At 48.6% G+C, this 16,444-nt stretch overlaps 7 protein-coding genes across 7 annotated transcripts, besides 2 other annotated features; 4 read left to right on the top strand and 3 right to left on the bottom strand.

Annotated features, from left to right (window-relative positions):
- Positions 1 to 298: 298 nt before the first annotated feature.
- Positions 299 to 351: a repeat region.
- A 201-nt stretch (positions 352 to 552) lies between these two features.
- FPSE_05951 (uncharacterized protein) lies at positions 553 to 3,501 on the top strand (the record flags this gene model as incomplete). The annotated part of the gene is made up of 3 exons (XM_009259069.1): positions 553 to 788; positions 909 to 1,153; positions 1,220 to 3,501. 3 exons carry the CDS (start codon positions 553 to 555, stop codon positions 3,499 to 3,501), a joined length of 2,763 nt encoding a protein of 920 aa, XP_009257344.1.
- Positions 794 to 816: a repeat region.
- A 2,350-nt stretch (positions 3,502 to 5,851) lies between the features above and the next one.
- On the top strand, positions 5,852 to 6,427 carry FPSE_05952 (uncharacterized protein; the record flags this gene model as incomplete). Its single annotated transcript, XM_009259070.1, has 1 exon — positions 5,852 to 6,427. The coding sequence occupies one exon, from the start codon at positions 5,852 to 5,854 to the stop codon at positions 6,425 to 6,427; it is 576 nt and encodes a 191-aa protein (XP_009257345.1).
- A 104-nt stretch (positions 6,428 to 6,531) lies between these two features.
- On the bottom strand, positions 6,532 to 8,037 carry FPSE_05953 (uncharacterized protein; the record flags this gene model as incomplete). Its single annotated transcript, XM_009259071.1, has 10 exons — positions 6,532 to 6,605; positions 6,663 to 6,826; positions 6,891 to 7,006; positions 7,059 to 7,187; positions 7,244 to 7,308; positions 7,361 to 7,502; positions 7,550 to 7,727; positions 7,778 to 7,791; positions 7,847 to 7,934; positions 7,991 to 8,037. The coding sequence occupies 10 exons, from the start codon at positions 8,035 to 8,037 to the stop codon at positions 6,532 to 6,534; spliced, it is 1,017 nt and encodes a 338-aa protein (XP_009257346.1).
- A 1,148-nt stretch (positions 8,038 to 9,185) lies between these two features.
- FPSE_05954 (uncharacterized protein) lies at positions 9,186 to 9,758 on the bottom strand (the record flags this gene model as incomplete). The annotated part of the gene is made up of 1 exon (XM_009259072.1): positions 9,186 to 9,758. The coding sequence occupies one exon, from the start codon at positions 9,756 to 9,758 to the stop codon at positions 9,186 to 9,188; it is 573 nt and encodes a 190-aa protein (XP_009257347.1).
- An 849-nt stretch (positions 9,759 to 10,607) lies between these two features.
- On the top strand, positions 10,608 to 12,114 carry FPSE_05955 (uncharacterized protein; the record flags this gene model as incomplete). Its single annotated transcript, XM_009259073.1, has 2 exons — positions 10,608 to 10,678; positions 10,728 to 12,114. The coding sequence occupies 2 exons, from the start codon at positions 10,608 to 10,610 to the stop codon at positions 12,112 to 12,114; spliced, it is 1,458 nt and encodes a 485-aa protein (XP_009257348.1).
- An 849-nt stretch (positions 12,115 to 12,963) lies between these two features.
- FPSE_05956 (uncharacterized protein) lies at positions 12,964 to 13,768 on the top strand (the record flags this gene model as incomplete). Its single annotated transcript, XM_009259074.1, has 2 exons — positions 12,964 to 13,600; positions 13,656 to 13,768. The coding sequence occupies 2 exons, from the start codon at positions 12,964 to 12,966 to the stop codon at positions 13,766 to 13,768; spliced, it is 750 nt and encodes a 249-aa protein (XP_009257349.1).
- Positions 13,769 to 13,982: 214 nt separating this feature from the next.
- On the bottom strand, positions 13,983 to 15,634 carry FPSE_05957 (uncharacterized protein; the record flags this gene model as incomplete). The annotated part of the gene is made up of 2 exons (XM_009259075.1): positions 13,983 to 14,849; positions 14,909 to 15,634. The coding sequence occupies 2 exons, from the start codon at positions 15,632 to 15,634 to the stop codon at positions 13,983 to 13,985; spliced, it is 1,593 nt and encodes a 530-aa protein (XP_009257350.1).
- Between the last annotated feature and the right edge of the window lie 810 nt (positions 15,635 to 16,444).

Here is a 16,444-nt window from a genome sequence, read left to right as displayed (position 1 = left end):
ATGAGAGAGCTACACGGGCCTTTTTGGCCCTTTTGACCCTGGACACACGCGACCCCTTTCTTATTTGGCCTCGAAATTACCCCACATTCTTTGATTCATTGGAAAACAAGGAGAGTCCAGCCCAGTCGAGACCTCCTGCAGAACGGGAAGAACCCATCAGATTTGACCCAGTACCCGTTAGCAAGCCACTGCAGTAGCACCCAAGGCTAGGTGTTATACCTCTGTAGCTATTCTACCCGTGGCCTTGCAACTTGCCTGAATCGGTTTCTCGATTTTCTATTTTCATCTCTTAATCTACCCTCGTCGCCCCCCTCCTACTCCTCCTCCTCTTCCCTTTTTTCCTTCTTTTTCAGTTTTATACTGTTAATTCTTTGTCGCGTCGAACCCTCCTTTTGCTTCAACACTCCAGTGAGAGCGAGCGAGCGAGCGGCCTATTCTCCCCCAGAGGTTTCGCTTTGCTTCGCACACCGTCTGCTGACTTCTTCAACATCTTGGCTCGGAGCTGGGCGCCTCTCGTTTTCTGCGACCTCGACGTCGACACAACCCGGCAAAATGTGGTTCCTCTTCTCGGTATCCTACGTCTTCGGCGTCTTCTTTATCTCGATCCTCGGCAGCAAGCTGCTACATCTCTGGACGCATTTCTTCACCGTCCCGGCATCCGCTTTCTTCCTCTACCTGCCGACATTCTTCCTCTTCGATCTCTTGACGATATGCATTGGACGCATGCTCTTGGCACAGTCCAAGACACCATGGGCTTGGATCACCAGCCTCATTGGCAGCATCGCCACGTACGTTTTTTTTTTTTTTTTTTTTTTTACCCGCCCCTTGGCTTGCGCAAATTGCGACACGCCCACACAAATCGCTAGCGCCCAAGCAAAACTTCAAGCTAACATTATTTGACTCCTCAGACTTATCTGCCTCGGCGGCACATCTTCACAGCTTGGCTTCTTCCTTAAGACCGGAGGAGAGCTGGATTGGCGCGATGCAGGAGCCTACGCTACCAGCAAGGAGGGCCTCAAGGTGCTGTTCAGCGGCAGCGAGGCCGTCATTGCATGCGGAGTTGGTTTCATGATCATTGCTATGCCTATCCATGGCTTTGTATACCGTGCATTCGGTGCCTTCTTGGGCGCAATTGGCGACAACATTCTCTCAGGTTCGTACCAGCCCTATCCCCATGGCTAAAGTCCACCCAGCTAATCTCTGCCTCTGCCCCTTTCAGTCTACAGCTATTTCCGAAGCTTTCGCATGCGCATCCCCGGTATGCAGCGTGGCAAGTACTCTGCCCTCAAGAACGCCGACACCGATCTCGAATCGACCGATACATACTCGATGGACGAGGATTTCCGATCCAGCGCCGATAACTCTTTCCGCCGCGGCGGTAAGAACGAAGCACCGACCACCATCAAGGGAAAGATTGTTCGCTTCTTTTCGCGCATCCCTTTCTTCTCATGGCTATGGAAGATCACCCTCGCTCTTTTCCTCGGTCTCACCCTTATTCTCCGACCAGCCAAGCCGTATGACTTCTTGTCCATTACTCTGCCCGTATCGATGCTCGACGTTTTCGCACCCGAACCCGATTTCTGCGGCGCTCAACGCGATCTCATCCTGAACGACTTCCCCTTCCCCGCGCTCCTCAACAAAACAACTTGGAAGCAACCCGAGGGTGATTTCAGAGGATGGGCTCCCTTGGCTGACAAGAAGATGAGCCCTCTTGGCGAGGCGTACCGAAACCACAATGTTGATTGGTTGCCCGAGGAGTCTACTACGCTGCCTCGTGGTTTCTTTCGATACGACCCCAAGCGATTCAAGGGTGGTTACCACGGTTCGCTTTCTGCTCCTGGTGCTATCGTCAGCGACCACAAGTGCCCTCAGGTTTCTATTCACGAGAAGGATCCCTACTACAACCCCGTTGCCGACCCTCTGAAGATTACCAACCTCGATAACGATATTCTCCCTACATTGAAGCAGGCGCTCGGCGATGGCAACGTCAAGATCAAGCATGTTGTCTTCATCCTTATGGAGAGTCTGCGACAGGACTTCTGGCCTCTTCAACAAGGCTCCCATTTGCACAGCCTCATCATGGACCTCAACAAGAGCGACCAGGAGAAGGAGGAGGCCAACGAGAGACTATCTTGGATGATGCCTCACATTGAGAAGATCACTGGCCTGAAGCAGGGTTTCACCGACAAGAATGGCAAGCCCTACGCAGCTCCCAACTACACATGGCACGACCAAGCTGAGGAGGGCTTCGGTGGTATCAACGTCGCTACCGCTTACACTGCCGCTACCATGTCTACCAAGAGCTACTGCGCCAATCACTGTGGTGCCTACCCCATGCCCGTCGAGAAGTTCGCCGAAGCCGATACCGACAGCTACCAACCTTGCATTCCTCAGATTCTGAGCATGCTGAACAAGGTCAAGAAGAACGTCTCTTCCTCCGACTCCGACTTCCGTGATTTGCAGTGGAAGACTGCCCTCTTCGAGGCCGAAATTGAGGAGTACGATCGCCAGGAGAAGTTCGATGCCAAGTTGGGATTCGAGCACATCATCACCAAGAAGCAGCTCGAGAATGACTGGCGCTACAACAAGTCCGACGTTCTTTACCACAAGATCAATTACTTCGCCTACCCCGAGCCCATCCTTATGCCCTACCTCAAGGAGTTCATCTCCAACACCACCGCCAACAACCAGCGCATGTGGTTGTCGCATTTCACTAGCACCACCCACCACGCATGGGGCCTGCCTGAAGGTTATCCCTACTACGATTACGTGTCGCACACTGGTATGAACAAGAAGCACGACAACTTCAACCGGTACATGAACACTGTCCGCTACCACGATGGCTGGATGGCTAGCTTGATGAACCTTCTCGACGAACAGGGCATCGCCAATGAGACACTCGTCGTCTTCGCTGGTGACCACGGTCACTCCTTCAAGGATGATGCTGGCAAAGAAGGCACATACGAGAACCAGTTCATCTCCAACTACCGTGTCGGCCTGACCTTCCGACACCCCCACCTCCCCCGAGTCCAATACGACGCCAACACCACCACCATCTCCATCCTGCCAACCATCCTCGACCTCCTCATCAACAGCGGCTCCCTCAACGAAAACGATTCCCACATCGCTTCCGATCTGGTCCACGATTATGAGGGTCAATCTCTCATCCGACCCTACAAGAAGTCCGACGGTGACCGACGCGCCTGGGCTTTCTCTGTTGTCAACTCTGGTGCTGGTATGCTCGGTATCACATCTGCCGATGTTAACTGGCGCCTGGTCATTCCCCTCAACAAGGTCATTGAGTACCGTATTACCGATGCTGTCAATGATCCCATGGAGTTGAAGCCTGTGGCAGCGTGGTCTCCAGAGGAACTCATCACAGCTGCGCAGTCTTCTCTTGGCGACGAGGCAGCACAGTGGGTTTCTGAAGCCATACCCATAGCGCAGTGGTGGGTCAAGGAACGCCAACGTCTCTGGCGGTACCACGGATTGTCATCATAGACGTTTGACATTATTTTTTATCTCTTGCATTACCAGGCGTTTTGGGGACTTTATTCGCTCAAATCTCATCTATTGTGTCGGCCTTTCCACACAAATGCATCTACTATATCATCGCTACAAGCATGAACGAGGAACATGCGCTCCCACATAAGACTTGTCCCCGGATGGATGAAACTTTGGAGGACACGGTGGTTTACGATCATGTCTTGGAAACACGGCGATAATAATATCTTGACATTTTCTCTCCACATTTCTCGTAAAAAAGAGTGTGACGAACTTGGGTTGGGTGGCAGTGGTCGAGCGCAATGCGGAATAGAACGGAAGAAATCCAATCTTCACTTTTGACAACTCCTCATCATCGTTTCAACCAGACTTTTTTTATACCTTGGAGTTTTTAGGGGAAAGTAAGGGAATGACTTGTCTCACGGTCGCTACGTCAATGGTTTTGGGCATTCTCTCTCTTTTGCTTACATTACTTCTTGTGCTTAGCGTCTAGAAGGGGTGTTTTTCTCGCTTAGAAATAAATGAATACAATGCTTAATCATCTAAGAACGTACCTGTGTGAATGTTTTGCAGTTGGAGGAGTGTCTTGAGTTTGGTGGCGAGCCTATTCGCAAGCTGATCTCTACTTGGGCAGGGGTTGCGTGTTTGACAGGTCTCGCATGTAACGCTGTGAAGCAGGTACCAGGTCCCTTGATCTTTACGACGTTTAAGCGCGATGTTCGTTTGACTGTCGGCAATTCGTATCGATTTAGAGGAGAATGGCCGCAGGGTATCAGAAAATTGACCGCTATGAACATAAGAGATAAAATTATTAGGGTAGCTTATGCCACTTAGACCATGCTTCTTAGACTACTTATTTCTATAGCCTAAGGCTTAGGAGGCCAACTTTTCTGCTACCTACTAGAATAGATCTCTATGCCCTGCCGCCCCGTGATTTGAGGCATGTGTCTATGTATAACTGTGACTCCATGTGTACCGATCATCCATCTGAGACAGGCACCTGAGACCGCCCAAGACTCGTCTTACTATCTATAACCGAGCGTTTCCCTGTCACGATACGAGAAACACCCATTGAGACAGCTGTGTTTCAAGCTTTGTAGAAACTGTTCGCACTGTCTCGGCGAGTGTTGGGGATGAGTGCGAGGAATGGAAGTGTAGGTTCAAACAAGCTTTGCACCGCCACAGGTTGCCGATTGCAATAGGCTTGGCAGAAGTGCGTGTTGAGTGATTGGATATAACCTTCAGGTTGCTTATCTTGATGTGAGATCTTATCTGCCGTGGTGGTTGTTGATGTTACGTTGGGGGCTGTAAGATACGATCATGTGATCTTGGCATGAAGGGCACTTCACATTGTTCGGGACATGATCTCACAAGTTTAGCTATATGTAGACCGTGTTGCGGTTCCGTTGATATCAATTATTCTGTAATAAAACACGTTCTCGTACTGGCCCTTCTAAAGGCCCTACATGTGTGCAGAAACTCCTCCGCGTCAAACAACATGCAGGAGAATGTCATCTTTACCCAAGAACCAGACCAAAATTGTGCGGGTGTTTGTTCAGAAAGCAAGCAATTAACGACACTAAAGGTCTGGCAGTTATATGGCACAAGAGAAAGAAGATTGCTGCAATAAGTGCTATCTATTCAAGGCTAGGTATGTTTCCCAACTCGCTTCCGAAATGGTCCTCCTTAAAACCCGATATATCTGGGCAAGTACACCGCGCGTTGAACAATTAGTAAGTTAACAGTTGCCAGCGCCCCATAATATCCTTCCTAAGTAGCTACTATATATGCAATGCTCCTGCTCTCTTTACTTCAAGTCTCTTAATATCTTCAAGTCCCTTGCCTTCTTATTCTTCTTTCTTCTGTGAAACTCATCTCCCACACCTCGACTCAAAACACATATCCAAAACTTAGACATCCAGATTTACCAACCGAACTAGAAATGGCCACCTGTTTCGCTACAACAAATCCTGATCGAAAATCGGGTTCAGGCATGAGACTCGCGTGGTTGTGGGGAGCCTTCCAGTCTCCCGTCCGACAATGGTATTAGCTGGCCGAGCAAGGAGCTGGATCCAGGCACAGTATGGACGTAATAGTACACCTTGGCGGTATGCATCAATCCATAGTACTTTACTCTCTAATGTCTTCAAATCCGAAACGCCATGTGCGGCTATTACCCCTCAGTAAGCGGGCTTCACTTGATTGCACTAGTATTGGGGACACTTATGCTTGCTCCAGACCGCTATACCACGTGTGGGATCAAGGGCACATGTATTTGGTTATAAAACAACACCGAATCTCTGCCCTACCAGATATTACACTTCCAAGTTCGCCACAATCACCGAAAATGTCACAAACAAAAGCGTCTGTTCACGAGCACCTCTTGGGTCTTTATCGCGAATATCGCCAAACACAAGACATTGCTGCCAAAGCTATCTTCTTCTCCCCGCAATGTCATCAAATATGTCGTACGGACCCATCCTATGCAGCAAAGGACAGTGAGACTATCATCAAATATCTGTTCGAAGCTGGCCCTGTCCTTGAAGATATCTATCGAAAAGCAGGCTGGCTCCAAGAGCAAACCCATGGTCCCCCAAGGAGCTTTTATTCGGCACGCCCTCTCAACAGCACCGAGATGGAAGATTTCGGAACCATCAAGGAATTGGCACCTGCTGGCTTTGAATCAGTCGAGGAAGTGAAGAACAAATCCAAGGGCGAGAAATGGGAGGGGTTGAGGGTCAACATGTGGACCCAAGATGAGAATGACAGGGGAATCTTGGTCAAGGTTCAGTACTGGTGGCGCATGGAACCATTGGGGTCAGAAGATGGTACATGGAAGCAGATACTCCATGATATCATGTACCTGGGACCGAAAGATGGCACAGAAAAGGATGGAGGCGGTGAGATCATTGAGGAAAAGTGATCACTTAGACAGTAGTTCATTTGAATGGTATCATATTGTTATTTCAATGTCTATCGTCTTTTCCCTTATGTCTGAGACACACCGGAGCCTTACTTTTTATCTATTTAAACAATGACCTGGTGTGTAGCAGGCTTCTCAGTCTCATCGCCAAAGATGTTGACGTTCCATCGAGGCTTGTCTGTAGCGCGTGCATGGTCAGTAATGCATCTTTCAAAGAATGAGTAGATCAACTTACTGGCGACGTAGGGAACGTTGTATCGGCGCTGCTGCTTGCCAACCTCCTCGACCTCCTTGATGTCGGCCTCGGAAAGGTCGATCTCCTGGAAGTTCTGAGCGATACGCTTGGGGGTCACGGACTTGGGGATGACACTGTGACCGCCGACCTGGGCCCAGGCAAGGCTGTAAAAGTGAATGTTAGCATGTGTAATCTTGAGACACAAGGGTTTCCATTAATGCGACATACAGGACCTGTGTGGGTGTGACCTCGGTGCCCTTCTCCTTGGTGAGACGCTCGGAAACGGCCTTGACCTCGGGGACGGTGAAGAGGAGAGGAGCGTCAACCATGTTGTTTCCAAAGGCCTAGAACTACAGTTAGCATTGAGAGACTTGGGTATTAATAGAGGTGGCATACGGAGTAGGCGGTGACGTGGATGTTCTTCTCCTTGCAGTAAGCGATGAGCTCAGGCTGGATGAGGAGAGGGTGGCGCTCGATCTGGTTGGCAGCAGGGGTGACGCCGGTGCCCTTGATGAGGGCCTCGATCTTTGCAGTGTGTTAGCATATAGATCTTCAATATGATAGATTCAGAGATAACTTACGTGCTCCTTGGTGTGGTTGGAAACACCGACGGCGCGGGCCTTGGACTTGGGGAGTTCGGTCATGGCTACGCAGAAAATCATCAGTGGGTTACACATACCATTTTCAGATAAACTTACCCTTCCATGTGTCAACAATGGAGATGCTGTCGTCGATCTCGACATCACCATCAGGCTCGTTTCCGCCAGTGAGGGGGAAGAGGTCCTGGCCGACGTGCTTCTGGCTGCCCTTGAAAGAGACGGGGAAGTGGACGAGGTAGAGCTGCGCATGTTAGTTTGTGCGCTGGTGAATCGATGACGAGTACTTACGTCAAGGTACTCAAGGCCGAGCTCCTGAAGGCAGTCATCGAGAGCGGCCGCGACGACCTTGGGGTCGTGCTGGGAGTTCCAAAGCTTGGAGGTGATGAAAACGTCCTCACGCTTCAGGCCGGGGATCTCGGCGAAAGACTTCTTGAGGGCCTCGCCGATCTCGGGCTGGTTTCCGTAACTGAGAGATTTAGCAAGGAGGGTTATTGGGGTGGAGCAAGGGGGACGTACACCTTGGCAAGATCCTGGAAACAGATGTTAGCGAAAGTTATCTAGGTACAGATAATGGTGTGAACTTACCAAGTGGCGGTATCCAACCTTAAGGGCCTCGTAGACACCTTGGCCGACCTCACCAGGGGAGGCTTGCCATGTGCCGTAACCCAGAAGACTGAGTATCACAGTCAGTTAGTTTGTTATCGGCGATTCTGCTGTTGATGGACTCACGGGATCTTGGCACCGGTGTTGAGAGTAAAGGTCTTTCCTTGAGACATGTTGACTGAGGTTGATTCTGCTTTGTGATAGAGAAGAAGATGAGAAAAAGATCAAATTCTTGAGCTCATGATGGCTCATGGAGGAGACATTTATAGTGCCCCCAGAATTCCCAAACTGTACCCCGCTATTGCGAGAGGGACCAGCTAAGAAAGGCGCTAATTTAGAGGAGACCAAGGAAATAAATAGAGGGGATGTTTACCCCAAGCGCTCCAATCTTTGTGCTTGAAGAGCTGGAGAATCAATGACGTTGCAACGATGAGATTGGCGCGCAAGATTTGAGAGATATTGGTGTTGAAAATTGGAATATCTCACGTGTCATGAGTGAGATCTTGCAGTACCGGTACATGTCATCTCATGACTGCAGACATGATATGTCGCTTTTTAGATAAGCGACTGCTACCAGATCTATCTACCAAGAACCCTTTTGTGTCTTTTTACAGCACCTACCTACTGTAGGTGTAGGTACCCCAAAGATACTCCCCCAACATCTCTGTGGGTACTAGAGCCATTTCTTATGTGTGAAGCAAGCCTGATACAGCTCTCGTCCACCATCTCCTCCAGGCTAAGACCTTCCCCGCTGCAAGACCCGCACAGTCCAGTCCATGCTATCCCCGGCGAAGAAACAACTTGTATTAACAACTAAGCAAAGGGCAATAGCGTCTACTTCTTCATAAATGTTGAGAGCGGTCCACATTGAGAGGAAGGGGTAGAAACTCTTGGAGTGCGCGACACTCCGGGACAGGTATTACGACACTACCACGGTGCTGCCACAAAATACCTCGGGGCCTTGAATGTTCCGCCGACAATGAGTTTGATTTGACTCAAGAAGTGAACTGATTTTCTGATGTCGTTCAAAACGCATTGCAAGGAGACCAATACACCTGACACTAGAAATCGTAAGCATGTGTTATCTTTTCGCGACAGTTATATTGAACCTCATAGCAAGTTCAATCTAATCGCTGCTTAATAAGGCTTAGAGGGGTGATGGAGAGCGTGTTGTCAAGCAAAGCCAGCAAATTTTCGATTCCGGGCTTGAGATATCATGATTGTGTCTACACTAAAGGAGTTGCTAAAGGTTGGTCTCCAATATCTAGATTAGTTGAGCCCTGCTGCTGAGCCTTTGGCTAGGCTGTCTGGATAAGTAGGCCTACTTCGACGACTCAAGATCACTAAGCTGTGACGTCTTTTCACCACCTAATTTGACATGCACAACGAATGCACCGTCGACCACCTTTGTCAAGACCCCAATAGCCGCTGCAACACTGTAGTAGATGCCACACCTGACCCACAACGACAGTGGTATAGATTTCATGCAATCAACCATGCTGGCACAGAACTCGTTTGTGACTTGACCACGTCCTCCTCTATGGATATCAGGAGCCGCTTGCACAGCCGCAACAGTAGCTGGGACCCATAGTACGAGCTTCACAGCTTTTGATACAGCGTAGTGGGCCATGATTATACGAACCACTGACCTTGCTTCACTTGTGTTAATGTCACCACTCAAATCTTCGTGGCCTATGAACAATTTCAGACTCTCGTCGATGGCGAGCTCTATGGTCTCTTCAACGAGACAGAATGACAGGATGGTGGCGATAAATTGCAGCCACTGCATCGCTGTTATGGACCGAAGATATCTTGTCGAAGCACTCAGCGACAAAGGAGTGTCAGACAGAACCGCATGAAGCCATAGCAGCTGGACCGGAGCAGATACTATCATTGTGATACACTTGCCGAGACACACAGGTAGGTGCTTTGCAAGAAAGGGTATGGCCAGCTGCCTTGGGAAAGACCACATAAACCATAACAGTATGCCCCTGGTCGGATAGATAACATCGAAAAGAGAAGGATTGGTCTCGTGCGCTATTAAGCCACTTGTCCGCTCATCTGAAGCTGACATGCTGATGGAGCGGACATGGCGCCCGGCAGTATAAGTTGGGTAGAATGCAAGATATGGGTAAGGAGCCTGAGAATATGAGTCAGTTGAAGGCATTTCCATAGGTTTTGACGACTAACAATGAACAGAAGCGGTTCCAGCAAATAGCCTATAAACTCATTAAATGTAGCCATTCGAGCGATTCCTGGTGTAGTTCTTTGGTGTTGACGAGTTGGTTATGGTGTCGGTGAGCACTTGAGTGAATTCTTTTGAGAAATGGCTGATTCAACTCAGAGATGTCTCTTAAATACCTACGAAGAGAACGGTATTTGAGCTAGGCAGCTGTCGGACCGAGAGTTGTGTGTTCATGAAAGAGAACGAGATAGGCTCAGCCCAGTTCGGATGCGCAGTAAATGTACAGAGTAATACGGGGGAATCCTCGAAACTTTTTCGACGAACAGGCATGATTGAGGCTGAAGAACCCCATCGCTATTGGCTCTTCTATACGCGCGTGTAGATCCTTCGGCACGGAACTTTAAGACGTGACTGATAGCGGAACAACCCTGCAAGGCCGAGAACAGCCTAGCCTTTTTGACAATGCTGGTACCTGCTTGGTAGCCTGCTTTCCAGTCTTCTTAACTCGGCTTTCTCGGCCCAGTCTTGTCGCACCACTACAGAGTGCTACGCTCACAAATGGACCTTCCTACACGCGCGGGAAGACAGAGCGCATTCGCCCCCAAGGCACGCACGGGATGTCTTACATGGTATGTTACCCATCCTAGTCAGGGATTGTTCGCTGATTAGGAGCATCAGTAAAAAGAGACACAAGAAGTGTGGCGAGGAAAAGCCGACATGCTTGCGTTGCAAGTCAGGTGGCTACGTTTGCGATGGCTACGAGACTAAGAAACCAGCACCGTCTGTCAAGTCGCGTACTGGTCCTCTTCCCCTGCTAGCAGCGAAGCGCCCTTTGGTGGCCAATACTATCAGAAGGCCATTGATCCAAGCAAACACAATGGAATGCAATTACTACACTTACTTCTTCTCGGACATCATCGGCCATCTCGAAATCTCTCCTTCACTAAACAGGGAATTTTGGAACAAAACCATTCTAGCGCCTAGCCAAAGTAGCATCTGCATCAGGCATGCGGTCTTAGCGCTTGGAGCGACATATCACCAATACGCTGCTGGAACTGTACAACCATCGACAGTGTCTATTGACCGTTTCATCCTGTGGCATTACAATGAATCCATATCCAAGCTTGCAAGCAGTCACGACGAAGAAGCAGATATTTATACAATACTGACTTGCTGTATTTTATTTATCATTCTTGAATGTCTCCGTGGCGATTTTGAAGAGGCAATCCGACATCTCGAGTCCGGCATAAAGATTCTGTCAAACCATACACCCAAGATGTACCTACCAAATGGCCAAGTTCAAGAGCTTGCAACAATATTCCACGCCATCAGCTCTCAAGTTGCCATATTTGCCGAAGATCGCATCTTTCCCGACGTGACGCATCTCCTGATGCCACCGAAAAGGATAAAGAAAGGGATTCAAGGTGAATTTCGCGACCTTGACGAAGCCGAAGATGTCATGAACAAGTTTGACGATGTGATTAACGAGATTAGCTGGGATATGGAACAAGACTGGGACAATGAGGATTCGGAATGTGTTATACGATGGGTAAAGCTGCGCGAGGAGGTGCGAGATTGGAAAACCCAGTTCGACGTTCTCATAAACAAACCTGCAAGAAAAGGTCAAAAGGAAGTTCACGTCGAGAGAATACTCAATCTGAGAATCCAGCACAAATTATGGGAGGTACTGCTCGACGGCGAATACAACGAAGACGAAGCAGACATCGACCCGACAGAGTGCAACCTCCTCCTTGATCAAGTCGAGCAACTCTGGTGCAATCCCGCGAATCCCCGATTCGGCCTCAAGATTGATCTAACAGCTGCATTGTATCAGCTCTACGTTTATTGCACCGACGACCAAGTACGCAAGCGTATCATTGGACTGTTGCGCTCACAAAAAAGGAGGGAGATCATATGGGACAGTGGCGATCTTGCGGATTTTCTGGAGAAGGACATGTGGCAAAGAGCTATTGGTCTTCAGACGGAACGATGGCCCGATATTGGACCTTCGAAAGATGAGGGTGCTTTGTTGGTCCTCAGACCGAGGATACAAAAGTTGGTGTGATATACGGGATCATGGACTAGGATAATATGGATGTGGCTAAATGCATGATATTGGAACTTCTGCATAGGTCAGTTGAATCGGAGAATTTTACCCATTGCTTCTAAGCAGAAAAGACTATACGCTCTATATACCGTACATTTCTGAGAAATTAGCCAAGGGGAGTAAGCCAGCTATAGCGGAGTCTAGGTAAGGTAACTTGACTATCTGATGATTTATCAGAGGGTTAAGCAAATTAATGACGGCCTTTCTTTAGTCTCTATATGTTTTGTCATCTGGGCTAGATGATATTTAGAAGATTGATACGGCAAGACCCGATAACGTGCCTTAGTCGGCTTACTCCCCTTGACCAATTTCTCAGAAATGTATGGTAATTGAGGGCCTTGATGACGATCATTGTCGATCTCGTCACTACTCCACGGGCCGTGTTGAGGCAATGAGGTTAGCGCTAGACCTAATCCTCAGGGTATCAGAAAAATTGACCGCTGGAAGCATAAGAGACGAAATTAGTAGATCAGCTTATGCCACTTAGACTAAGCTTCTTAGACTTATTATTTTAATACCCCAAGACTTAGGGGGCCAACTTTTCTACTACCCACTAGACTAGATAGCCTTATTAAAGCATAGTCGGCTAGATTCAGCCATACTTTACGCTACGAGTCACGCGATTCGTCGATTTGTACGCCCAGTAATGCCATTGCAAGACAGAAACTACATATAAAAACAACTACATTCCATCTACAATGTTTCGATTCTCTCATTATTCACATCTTTATACTTTCAAGTCACACTACAAAGAATCAGTCTCGTCATAAATCTACTATGCGTTTTGACTCTCTTCTCGTCGCCACCATGGCTACACTGTCCTCGGCTATTTGCACACGACCCAAAGCCGTTGTATATCGTGGTCCGGCGTCATCGCCAGGCTGTCCCGAAGCCATCGGCAATCTTCTAGAGTCCTCATCATACCATTTCAAAGTTGTATACGCTGGTCCAAACGAACCAGTCGATGTAACCGACGAAACGCTGCAGGGCGCCGCCATCTACGCCCACGGAGGTGGACCAAATTGGGAAAAGGCGTATCGACAGACGAAGAAGTACCAAAGGACAATTCAGAAGTTCGTTGGTAATGGGGGACATTACATGGGCTTTTGTCTAGGCGCGTATCTTGCTGGACCCAACGACGGATATGATCTGCTGCCCAGAGGCGTGGAAACCGACCAGGAGATTGAAAGACGAGGAGCGCAGGTCAAAGAAGAGGGTGACACGGTCATTCAAGTCGATTGGACCTTTAGTTCTGGGAAAACTGACAAGAAACGTTGGCTGTACTTCCAAGACGGCGTTGTCATCAAAGGTCTGAGCGCAAAGACTCCCGGTCACGTTATAGGGAGATACTCTTTCAACGGTGATGTGGCTTCTTCGGTCACACCGTATGGTAAAGGTTGGGTTGGACTTGTTGGACCTCACCCTGAAGCTGACAAGACGTGGTGTAAGTGATTACCTAAATCTTGGACATGTAATGTGCCTTTCTAATTTTGTTGCAGATGAAGACGCTGAGATTGAGAATCCGGAAGGCATCAGACGGGATGTTGGACATGATTTCATCCAGTCAACTATGAATGGTGGTTCTGCAAAGGCGAAAGGGACAACCGGTTGATGCAGTCCGAGTCGGATTGCGGAATAACAGAGGTGGCACCTAAAGATAAGGTTTCCATCATAAATCATATTTTTTGAGCATTATGACTCCAATGCTCTCACGAGAGAGGTGGCACTCTTGTAGTTTATGCGGTTTGAAACGATTAATCATTCATATCATATTGTTAGAACCAAAGTTAGAGCAAATTAGTATTCATCAGACGATCCACGTTGCTTCAAGCACAGATGTAGCTTTCCCAGTCATCAACATCCCCTCCATCCTTCAGCTTCGCAATCTGCGGCGATGTACAAAGCCTTCTAGTTCTATTCTCTCCATTCTCCGGGCCCCAGCTCTTGATTCCTGAAACTGGTTCCGTTCCCTTCTCGACCCAATCTATCATTGCAGAAGCAAAGTTATATTGTGCTGGCACGTATGGGTACTTTGCGTTCATAGACCCGCAGTGTCCTCCACCAGGTACCATAACAAGCTTGACAAAGTCATTCTCCGCTATGGCCATATCTTTCCCAATGGTCCCTCGTGTTATAGCTTCAACATGCTCCATGGACCATTGCGGGGAGATGTTGGGGTCTGCCCAGCCAGCGTAGACAATCATTTTGCCGCCGCTGTTTCGGAACGAAGTCAGGTTTGTCTCGACGGCGTTGACGAGTGGACCAGCTTTTGTATTCAGAAATTCCACGTCTGATTCCCAGTTGAACTCATCGCAATCATAGGTCAGGTTCTTGTACACGAGGTTCTGTAAGATGGGTACGGTGAAGGCATTTGAAAGGGCGCCTTGGACTTGGGGTAGACTCCAACCTGCTTCAGACCCCAATGCCAGACCAGGGAAAAGAGACGAGGCGGAAGCACCAGAGTGTACCGGGCCTTTATACAATGCTTGGGCGGCTGCTAACTGGTCTTGTGTGAGACAGGTGGTGTTTTCCGCCCCAGCAGCTTCTTGACAAGATAGAGATGAGATGTTGAAGTGGCAGTCGAGTGGGTTCTGTATCACGTTGTCTTTAACGCCGTCTAGAAGATCGCACTCCTCCATTACACTAGCCTGTATAAATTTCAGGTGTTGTGGTGACAGAGTTGTTGCATTTGCCTAGGTCATTTCGATAAGTATCTAAACGACGATAATCGACTTGATCATAAATGGCTTACCTTTGTGTGTTGGGCATTCCACAGAAAGCTCAACATCGTGTGCGTGAACCAGTTAGCAGGACATCCGGCTATAATCCCATCAAAAAGCCCTGGCCTCAGTTCTGCGAGCGAGAAGCCTTGGGTGCCACCAGCGGAGCAACCCCGAAAGTAGGAGTAATCTGCTTCTTTCCCGTAGAATACCTCGATCAGCTGTTTCGACGCCGGCGTGAACAGACTGATCGCATCGTGCATCCAGGCTTTGACTTGTGACTCATCGTGCAAGAATGGTTGGTAAATACCCGGAGCGCCTATACCCGGTATATCTCCAGCCATGTTATCAGAGGCTAAATGGCCGGCATCACCACCGGCAATAGCGAATCCAAGATCGTTGTTGAGTTCCGACATCATGTCTGCACGATTGATTTCACCGCCTTGGCCGCCATTGCCGATGGCCATGAAGCGCGATGAGTAGTGCTTCGCATCGGGCAGCCAAACGTCAAAGACTAGAGAGTTGTTGTTGCGATATTCGACTGAGGCGGAGACTTGACAGAATGGGACTCCGTTCTGGGTCCCGGAGATTTTCAGTGCACCGACGCCATGGTAAGTGGTGCTGAGAATTGTAGCGTTGTGCCCTGTCAGGCAGGTCGACTGTGCCAGGGATGCACATTTGGGTTTGTCGCAGTATACGACTGCAACCAGTTGGGCTGCAGTCAGTGTGACAAGCGTGAGGCGTGACCATAAACCCATGATGGGGACTGTTAGCGAATGAATTTAATGAGTTGATTGTGGTCGCATACGACAGGGCCTTTATGCATTATTTTGTTCTTTGGGACGGTGAATCACCCCACAACTACAAAGAGGGAGAGGAAGCATTTGTATCAGGACAAAGCTGTGTAATGATGTTCATCATCTGCATTTATCCGTTCTTTATAGCCTCTTAGTCGTACTTTGTTCTCTTTATGTGAGACAAGACGGTTTCAACAACTTGCTCAAATTGAGCCATCCCTGCTAGCCTAATCCATTGGATGCGGGATCAATGTTTGCCATGTTCGGGCGGTAGATTGACAATCAATCCGAAGTTTTCTCAGGGATAGTTCGCCGATATGACAAGCGATTGGTTCCTGTTGTTTGTTTCACGGCGTCATGTAAAACAACCCGGGATCTGTGTAACCCTGATAGATCGGATTTTGAGCGTCTTGGGGCATTTACTTCCAAATTTGTTTCTCCTTTATCGTAGTGCATCAAAAATGAAAAGAAAAAACTGATGGGTGCTTTCTACACTTGAACCAGGTCTCTCAGCCATCGTGATTCAATGCTTGAACCAAAAAGCAGTGTTACTTGCAGGCAATAATACGACGCTCAAGCTTATCATTAGTAAAATCTTACTCACCACCATACAAGAGCCTCTATGGATGCACGTATTCAAGAATGGATACTAAGACGTGCTCGCGTATTATCAAGGCGGACTCCCACGTTCCCTCAGACCCTCTTTTCAGAATTCATCCCACTGGTAGCCGAAATGAGAAAACAAAAACCCCTTCATTAATGTGACGATGG

The sequence above is a fragment of the Fusarium pseudograminearum genome, chromosome 2, assembly GCF_000303195.2.
Source record: "Fusarium pseudograminearum CS3096 chromosome 2, whole genome shotgun sequence".
NCBI lineage: Eukaryota > Fungi > Ascomycota > Sordariomycetes > Hypocreales > Nectriaceae > Fusarium > Fusarium pseudograminearum.
The sequence above is the reverse complement of the archived record's forward strand: the minus strand, read 5'-3'. Positions and strand labels throughout refer to the sequence as shown.